This window comes from Apostichopus japonicus, chromosome 10 (genome assembly GCF_037975245.1).
Source record: "Apostichopus japonicus isolate 1M-3 chromosome 10, ASM3797524v1, whole genome shotgun sequence".
NCBI classification, from domain to species: Eukaryota; Metazoa; Echinodermata; class Holothuroidea; order Aspidochirotida; family Stichopodidae; genus Apostichopus; species Apostichopus japonicus.
The window spans coordinates 8,747,330-8,756,927 of NC_092570.1; the positions used below are offsets into that span (position 1 = coordinate 8,747,330).

Genomic DNA, 9,598 nt, shown 5'->3' on the forward strand with positions numbered 1-9,598 from the left:
AATTTAGGAACTCTTAAATCCAGAAGACAAAAATACCAAAAGTACCAACAGGCAACATTAAGAACTTGATCATCACAAAAAAAAAAAATTGGATGTAAATCAATTATTGTGATGGAAAAATTTCTTTTCAATCAAAATTTAAATCAAAGTTTACCATCAATAATCATTCCAGACAAAAACATGCAGTGCAGATAATAATAAACCTAACACCATCTGGTGTAGAGGGAGTAACCTAAATCCAAGGATTAAAGACATGACAGTGCATTGTTTAAGGGGTGGTAAATAACGTCTGTACTTAAGTTACAGTACAGCCAAGTGTGCTGCTAACTAGTAACTTGCCCATTTCCCATCAATATACAGTATGTGTAATATTAGGCTTACAGTTCGGGGATGGGTATACAGCAAAACAAATAGGAACACTGCCAAAAAATATTGAGACACAATGCCAATCAGGGATTGAGCTGTGGTTGGCAGTAAATTCAACATATTTTCTGAAATATGCGTCTCTTTATCTTGCCGTCAGTGAAAGAAATGGAAAGACCAAACATGAGGTATCTTGTGGGAATAAATTGGCCTGATTGTACACACAAAACAATTAGTGGCAATTGGATTGCCACGGTCAACTTGACAAAAATTGTTGAAAGGCTTAAAATTGATATATTTATAGCCAAAGTGGTATTTCATTCAACAAAATTGAACATTTTATTGTTCAGTTTTGACAAGGATATTAAAAGAGGTACATGTGATTGTTTTCTAGTAGTGTTGCGCCAATAATTATTGTCATATCAGTATCACAATATTGCAATATCGGCGGCATATCATTATTGGTAAAATTTACCCTTATCACCTATAATGGCAAACCGATATTGAACATTTTTCTTTTCACAAAGCCACTTCTTGATATGTGCGGTGATTTATTAATATGTTCTAAAAAAAAACATTTCTTTAGCCTCAGTTTTGATTGCGATTAATAGCCAGTGGTCAATATACTGATCAGCAGGTCAAAGAAACCTGATGTAAGTTCGAAAAATATTTACCAATAAGTATCTGTAAACATACCTGTCAGGTCACTTAACGTTACGTACATAGCAATCTTTTTCAAGCTAAATTACACCAGTCTGGCCTCTGTACTATACCAGCCAACACATTATAATTAAAACTGAACATACCCGCTGACACCTATTTAACCCCTGCAAATATTCCTGGCAAGAATCCAAGAAACATTACAGTTGTAAATGTGGCAAATTCTGACCTACGAGGCTACGAGCAATGCAAATATGGTCAAACACAATGTAAAAGGTAACTTATGTGACGTTGAAAAACATTTGATAAACTACAGTATGTGAATATCTATAGTAGAAAGTACAGTAGCCTATCACACTAACTTGCACAGTGCTTCTGAGGCTTCAGTGAGAATAAAGTTATAACTAGTCTACTGAATCATCCACAAATTGTGTCTTTTAAAATGCTGCAAAGAGTATCATGGATGCAGTTTATTAAAACATCAATGACTGACAAAAAGATTGTATTTGCATATCACAATATGTTGCCGGTTGTTTACTATATATTTCAGAAACAAAGCACTTGCTCATTTGGCTAGGCTTAGTTTAGCTGGCTAGTGGTAGGGTGTAATTTTTTTCCAGAAATGTAAAAATTGAAGAAAATATTTTCCTTTTGGTTCTGGTAAACACAAGGGGCAGTGAAAGTTCTTAGCCAGGGTACGTTAATCTCTTTTCTGCATGAAATCATGTTTATTCATCGCACAATGTCATCATTTCACATTTTGCTAAGATATTTGTAGCTCCATTTGAGGAGTTTGTAGAAGACTTACGACCTAAGTTGAACACAGGTGGTCAAACAGAGTAACGAATCATACAACAGTAGTAACAGGAAGGATAGGTTTGTGTTTTACCAAAAAAATGCTATTCATGTCAACTTGGTGGGGAATATGATCATTCACTAAAAAAGAGGTTAGGACTAGTGTTATAGAATATATATGATTCCACACATATATGATTCCACACATAAGAGTGATACAAGTGGTTATTATTTGTGAGTTGTGCAAACAATTATAACTTACGACAGCCGATTATAATTTTGATAATTCATGTATCAATGCATGACTTAAAGTGTGATTTAACCTTCATTTTGGCTGTTCAAAAATATCGCTATCGGCACAACACTATTTTTGAGGTTGTTGACCAAATGTGCCACACTACATCGTGCTGACTAGTGGTATTATATATCTTGTTGCTGATTCAATAATCCCGCAGAATTTCTTCATTTTAATTCTTACTTTAAACTTTTGGAGAATTTAATCATTGGCAGTTGAATTCATTATTGTGATACAAAACCAAAGACTTGAGCAGTTTACTATAGGCCTTAGATCATAAGTTCTTTACTTTAACTTACGGTCTAAAGCTAATTTAATGAAGTTAAGTTTTGTATTGTGCCTGGTTTAGGGAGTCAACAGAACTTCATTTGAAACCCTATCAATGTGATCATAATGGTTGAACACCGGCCTTAACCAAGCCTTCTCTTTTCCATGTCTGTTTAGAGCGTTTGAAGGCATGTCTGTAACTGTCGCACCCATTCCTGCTCCTGGGACCTCTAGTTTATTCCATCATCTGATGGACAAGAGTATACCAAAGCACATCTGAATGCTCTCTCTCTCAAGTACAGTGGGAGGTGATGGCAACGCATTTCATCTTTACTGTAGTGCAGCTATGGTGAACAAAGTTGTTTTGAAACCATTGAAAGTACAGAAGCAAACCCCAGTTCCCAAACCAGAAATACCAAATCCATTGAAGATTGTTCAAAACACTACAAAGCAGCACACTTGAATAGGTCACAAGAATATGGCTCCTGGTGAGGATTTGAGCTGGGAAACTTATGATTGTTGGGCAGACACTCCAGCCTAGTGATTTCTTATTCTCTTGCCTGATTTTGACTGAATTTTCAGCGAAAAGGTTATATAAAAATATGTATCTTTTTGATTTGATATTTTAACCAAAACTGAAATGAATGCCTAGACAAAGTTTAGCCTTCCAATTTTGTTATCTATCCTTTTTACTCTAGCTAAGCTTTAAATGTGATATTGTGTAAGCTTAACTTAAGTCCTAAGACTATATGGCACAAACTTTCCTGAATAGGCTTGCCTACAGAACGTAGATTTTCAATTTAGAAAATTTCATGAAGGTTGAGTTGTCCCTACTATAACTTAATCTAGGCTGGTTCCTAAACGATAATCTAATGACGTAGATCATGTGGGTTACACACCAATATTCATTTAACAAAATAAGTTCCATGCTTTAGGCGAAGTCGCTAGGCCTATCTAGCCTAACGTGCTTTAACAAATGACGTTAACCCCTTGGTCCTGTTCGGAATTTTTGACAAGTTGGTGAGTGTATTATGTTCTTGTCACTATACACACTGCTTTACCTTATAATAAGCTCCGTTTGCATCTCTAACTTCCACGAAAAAGTCGTTCATTTTTGCAAATAATCGAAGTGGAACTGGAAGGGGTGGAATATCCTTGTTGGATGTGACGGTGCAGCTATGTGACTCGATGTTGGGTAATTATCTGCTTGATAACTTCGTACTCGTACTCGTAGGATATCGGTCTGATTCTGTGTGCGTGCGCGTTGAGATTATTTCAGTGATGTACGTAGAATGTTGTTGTATAGAGCTAATGTAACAGGGAAATTCGAACGCGGTTATTTTTATCCACCTTTGAAAAGGTCGTCAGCCGGGACTTGATTGGTTCATTTACTCTCATTAAGCTGAACAGAATGAAGTATTTTAAAAATATGTGCATGGAAGACAGGATGAAACAGTGAAGGATATCAACATTTCCATTCCGATCGGTAGCAAAGGCAGCGAAGGTCCGCAGAGACCGCATAGACCAGTTTCGGAACTTCTCTTTTGTTTCGGAGGCATGCGTACATTGGCACATTAAAAATCATCAGTTTTGGCCCTTTTATGCTAGAAAATAGTGGTCACTCATGTTCCAACTTTAACAAGCATTTCACTACCACCAAGTATTTTCCTCACTGAAAAATTAATTTGTCTGATACATCATTGGCTGGAAGTAATTTGGACATGGTTAACTTTGGATATTAGGTGCTATATAATGATTTCGATTTATTGATTGGATGAGATGCAGAACCACGAGGAATGTACTTTTTTGCAGTTTTTAGCATGTTAACAATAATTTGGGGATAATGCTCATGATTATTAATGATCTGCAACCTCCAACTTTGTCAAGTGCTATAGATTAAGACAACTCAACTGGAGAACATTTTTCAACTAGCTGTCTTAATCACAATTAATATGACAGGTTACAACAACTGGACTGAATGGAGAACATGCCGTGCTATGCAGACTGAGACATATATCGCGATAACACGTTTATATAAGTTTCTGATCGTTTATTTGACCTATATACAGGGCCGTCGTGCGAAAATAAATTTTGGGGGGCCCGTGAGCAGGTAATGACTATCTAAGCGGAGCGCCACCACAGGTCGGCGTGCAGCGTACAAGAAAATTTGTCGTCTGGCAGACCCCTCAGATTGCAGGAAACGGCACTTCTCGTGCCTTATGGCAGTAAGCAACACCCCTAAAATTGATAAAAATTTCCGGCAAATTTTTATTTTGGGAAATATTCTCGAAGGAAGAGATCGCCATTTATTCCTCAGTTTACCAATTCCTCGTCTCCCAGAAGCGCCCAAAATTTAAGAAATCGAAACATTTTTGTGTTGGCTGATCCATGATCGCCGCCCATGCCCGTGAGAAGTGGTGACTGGGTGAAGAAAAAGCTATGCCATTTGAAAACATGGGCAGAAAAAGCGAAAATAGCGAAACCTAAGGTAAAACATGCGATAACGAAGTGATTATTTTCCAGGTTAATTGTGACTGTATCAAACGCGAGCTTAGGACAAACATATTCAAAGGCAATGGCATTACTAATCCCGATATGTCGTCTTTGAGGTGTGTGGAAAATCCGCAACGAACATCAAAGAGCAATTGACTATTTAGTCTATTTCGAGAACACTTTTCTTTTAAATTATGACAAACTTTTATGACACCTTTCACAAAATTTGTGGGGGCCTGTACCCCCCCCCCCCCGGGCCCCAATGGGCACGTCGCCACTGCCTATGTAATGTAATGGGCCTAAAGGTTAATTTTTGTCACATAAGTATGTACGTCATTATTAAGGCCGTTAAAGAAAAATATTCCACATGGACTGCAAGTGGAAAATCCCTTCTCAATTTCTTGCCCCCTAACTATTTGCATAAGAAACGATTGACTGATTATAAAGAAAAACAGAAACATTTTCAGCTGAATTGCCCGGATGACATCATCCATCCTGCGGTTGCCAGATGCATTTACAAAATCTAATTAAATTTGAAAAAATCATATCTTCGCGATACATAATACTATGAACATGTGGTTTTCTCCATATATTCATAAAAATTTCAGCAACATTGCTTAGCCATCAACTTCAGTCATCAGAAAATCTTTTTCAGATTACCATGCAATGAGCGCGTTGTGTGGCGCGTGAAGATATACGTGTAAGGTAACCAAGGAATTCACTTTAGAAAAAAAAAGTCGCGATCACAATTGTCAATATTCAGATTTGATCGTCTGAAGAGGAATACCAAGGATACAAATCGGTAATTTTAATTATGTGTAAGGCTGTAAGCAGGTCTTTATACGCTTCCGTACCCTACTACTATCGTTCATTCATTGTTCATAACATGCAGTACTGAACAACACACCTCGCCATGTCAACAAACAACGATTGAAAAACGCGCAAAAGAGTGAGAATACCTACATACTTAGTATTTGAAAATTTGAACATTTTCCAGCGGTAATTGAAGTAAATTGTTGTTGGTATTAGCGTACATTATGCCGTGCTGCTAAGAAACAGTGAGTCACACATTTCTTTCTTTATGTTAATATCAATTTTTATATTGAACAATTCGTAGCCTGATGTAGCAAACATCGATATTCGTACGATATGTTACATATACCTATCTGAGTGAAGGTTAACATGTGTTCTAGTTCTGCGATAAAGTGGGAAGCGTTGGTTTGGAGCATCAGTACCAAGACATGCAGTGGGTTAAGCTTAACTTTTATTATTTTATACACTAAACTTCAACGCATGCACAAAGTTAGGGGAATTTTCTCTGGTTCAAGCAGTTTAGTTACCGACCTTAACAAGTATAGTCAGTATTGCGAAGTTCGCCATACTGCGAAGTTCGGGCACCCTAAGAAATACACGATTTTCACCATGAAAACCTACAGGAAGAGCCAAATTTCACCAAAAAGTACGAAGCTACAGTTATTTTCTCTCCAAAATGACCCGTGTGCAAGAAATTACTTACATATTTGTCAATAAAATGACGAAGATCTATGAAGTCTGTTATAATTACTGAAAGAGCAACAGCGCCACCAATTTTTACCAGCGCCACACTGTGGGTTGCGTGTCCGAACTTCGCAATACTCTAGCAAGAAATACCAGTTCCACAATCACGAAGAATCTTCTTGGAAAACAACGTGAAAACAGTTTGCAGGAAAGAAAGTTTGGCCGTGTATCGTACTATAACAAAATTCTCCAACCATATGAAGTATATTTTCAAATGATTTATACCAGAAGATTTAGTTTTGGGGTGTTTTAAGTCTTAAGTGGCCGAACTTCGAAGTCACCATCCTACTATAATACTGTATAGTCAGTATTGCGAAGTTCGGACACCCCTAAGAAAAACACGATTTCACCATGGCAACCTACAGCAAGAACCAATTTCAGTAAAAAAACCAAGCTACAGTTATTTTCTCTCCAAAATGACCCAACCATATCAAGTGTATTTTCAGGTGATTTATACCATAAGATATAGTTTTGGGGTGTTTTAAGGCTTAGGTGTCCGAACTTCGCAGTGTCCATGCTACTTTATATTTCCGGGCGGATTTAAATCACATGGTTTATGAGGAAAACACTGCCTCCAAGAAATGGAATAGAATTTGATGAAATTTGAAAGAAATGCTGCATAAGCCTCACATAATTATATTTCTGTATGTCATTATTATCATCCTCCATGTTTTTTTTCCTGATGGCAGAACATGTCGATAGAACCGTTGAAGTGTGGCATTAAAATTGAGCCGCCTGCTCTTGTGCTAACATATCTAGATGGAAAGACTGGAAAGAAGAGACAAAGAACGATGCCTTTGAGAAACTTTACTTCAAGAGTTGGAGTCACAAGAGTAGCAGAAGAGCTCAAGTCCAACCCAAGACACAGAAAGTATCTAGAGTCAGTTCCGACATTACAGATGGAGAAACTGTTTCGTATCATTCAAGAGAGGCTGAGAGGTTTGAGTCTTAACGATTCTTTGGATAAAGTCAAGGAAGAGTTAAAAGTGGATCCAGATGAAGATTTGAACAAGTTAAACGATGCCGAATTGAAAACAAAGAAACATATTATGGATGAGAGCTTTGAGAAAAATCGAAAGAAACAAGAAGATCCTGATTTTGTCTATGATGTCGAGGTAGACTTTGAGAATGTAGGTGGACCAGCAATTGAATCTAGTGGATGGGACTCGGGAAGTGATTCAGATTTAGATTTTTAGTTGAAGATTTTTGAAGAACAAGGCTTTGTAAGATATCCAACATTTTCTTGCAATGCTTGCTATTCCTTTACTTGTGTAGTGGAAAATTGATAGCATAAAACTGCTCCATATGCCAAAGAAGTAATAGTGGCCATAGTGTTTGATAAATTTGGGAGAAAGTATTTTGTATCTTCTTTTTTGTGTAAAAAGTCTCACTCTAATTAAGTTATTAACTGAATCACTCTTGATGAGCACAGATATACAATGTCATCAATGCAATATAGTCAAATATTACTTAAAAACTGTATAATATGGCTTGACAAATTAATAAAGATGACAACAAATGATGATGAAATATTCAGGGACTGCAAAATGACAGATGTTGACGGACGTCTGTGTACCGTGCTACAACATCTGATATCATTTTCGAATTTTAAACCTTAAACAAGAACGAATGTGTACACAGGACAACGCAACGCTGGCAGCACATAAAAAGGCCAAAATCAAACTTAACTTTGTTGTGAAAACCTAAAATGGTGTTGAAATGCAACAATAGCTGTAATATAGCAATAGTAATTGCACTAAGTGGTCTGCCGTACATTGGTAGAACAACATTGCCTAGTCATCATCCTTTTAACTGTGATGTCATGATATACGGTCACAATGTAACACAACCTGTAGCAGACCGTTCTGCCATGCTACCAACCCTACCTTATGCTTTATTACTTGTAATCATTGCTACCCTTAGTTTATTTTAGAGAATTTCAGTCTGAAAGGAAAGCAACCATGGTAGCATACTCAATGACCTAGTTGACTCGTTATACTTGATGGGTTGAGCCATGGTAGCATATTAAGAAATATTTCAGTTGACTCTTTTCATTCAATTTATCAATGCACTATGTGTGGCGTAAACCACCTTAATTTAATTTCAGCATGCCCAGAATAAATGATGAACTGTGTATGAATTGTGTATGATTGATCCTGGACGATCCAGTATCTTATGTAATTTGAATGTAACCAGAGCAATGCCGATCCTGAGTGTCATTGCTCTGCTCAGATAAGTTCAAGATATACCATGGAAATAATCTGTTTTACCTTCATGGATATACTTACAGTATTTTATGGTGCTCTGTAAATTTGTGTACATTTACAATGAAAGTGATAAATTTGAATACAAATATATGATTTTGTTTCGTTTTTGTATTTTTAGTTTTTCTAAATAATTGCTATTCTCAACTGCTAGTTTGCAGTTGTAATGAAGTACTACATTTCAATGAGTCAGAATCAGTAAGTTTTCCTGACTCTGTAGGAGACATGGACTTGACTCACTCTCACATTTTTTCATGAAAAATTAAAATTTATATGTTTATTGTTTTGAGGCACTGGAAGATCATGAAATAATGTATCAGTCCCTGTTTTTGTGAAGGGCAAGAGACCCCATTCCTTGCTTGTAGGGCAACAATGACTTCATAAGTATAGTTAAAGGTATGCTGTATGGCCCCAAATATGCTAGATATTCATATATGGCCACCTTTGGTCAAAATTCATAAACAGTTTTTATTACAACCTTCAAGGAAATTTTCCTCACTGGGACATTCAGTCATCTTGTGTGTTCCTTAAAAATGTCTGAGAACAATTTGGAGAGTAAAGACCTCCAGAAAAGTACTTTTTGAAAACTTCTAGCAATTAGAGCATGCTATAATTTGGGCCAATGCAGACTACCCCTAATGCCAACAAATAGAAATTGTAATTTGTTTCTTCACAATATAAATACAGAGAAGTTAGCTAAGTGACAAAACATATCAACAACAGGGAAAATTGTGAAAGCAAGCACTCCAAAAAATCCAGAGGGCTTGTCTAGTAGAGGGCTCCCATAAGTAAATAGAGAGAAAAATACAAGAAACTTATATCCACCCACATACCCAACCCAATACGTAATCGATAAACCATTGATGAGTACCACACCATTTCAAATTTTAAGAGGACATTTCGT

The 9,598-nt window shown here is 36.7% G+C and overlaps 2 protein-coding genes across 4 annotated transcripts in view; one reads left to right on the forward strand and one right to left on the reverse strand.

The window, feature by feature from the left end:
* LOC139974741 (RNA-binding protein FXR1-like) overlaps positions 1–3,654 on the reverse strand; it is a 35,876-nt gene extending 32,222 nt beyond the window's left edge. The window contains exon 1 of one of the 2 annotated variants that reach the window (XM_071982123.1): positions 3,442–3,654. In XM_071982123.1, the coding sequence (XP_071838224.1) occupies positions 3,442–3,492 (51 nt within the window). In that variant the 5' untranslated portion in view covers positions 3,493–3,654. The remainder of the gene's footprint in view (positions 1–3,441) is intronic. The other variant, XM_071982124.1, reaches the window with a different exon arrangement.
* Positions 3,655–5,753: 2,099 nt separating this feature from the next.
* Positions 5,754–8,785, forward strand: LOC139975411 (centrosomal protein of 19 kDa-like). 2 transcript variants are annotated; one of them, XM_071983394.1, is made up of 2 exons: positions 5,754–5,931; positions 7,120–8,785. In XM_071983394.1, the coding sequence occupies exon 2, from the start codon at positions 7,123–7,125 to the stop codon at positions 7,624–7,626; it is 504 nt and encodes a 167-aa protein (XP_071839495.1). In that variant the 5' UTR covers positions 5,754–5,931; positions 7,120–7,122; the 3' UTR covers positions 7,627–8,785. The 2 variants fall into 2 exon arrangements, with proteins under 2 accessions (XP_071839495.1, XP_071839496.1); XM_071983395.1 differs by having other exon boundaries at positions 5,766–5,822.
* The last annotated feature ends 813 nt before the right edge of the window (positions 8,786–9,598 follow it).

Excerpts from the sequence above, each read along its gene's own strand:
- LOC139975411 (XM_071983394.1), top strand. The coding sequence starts at position 7,123 with ATGTCGATAGAACCGTTGAAGTGTGGCATTAAAATTGAGCCGCCTGCT.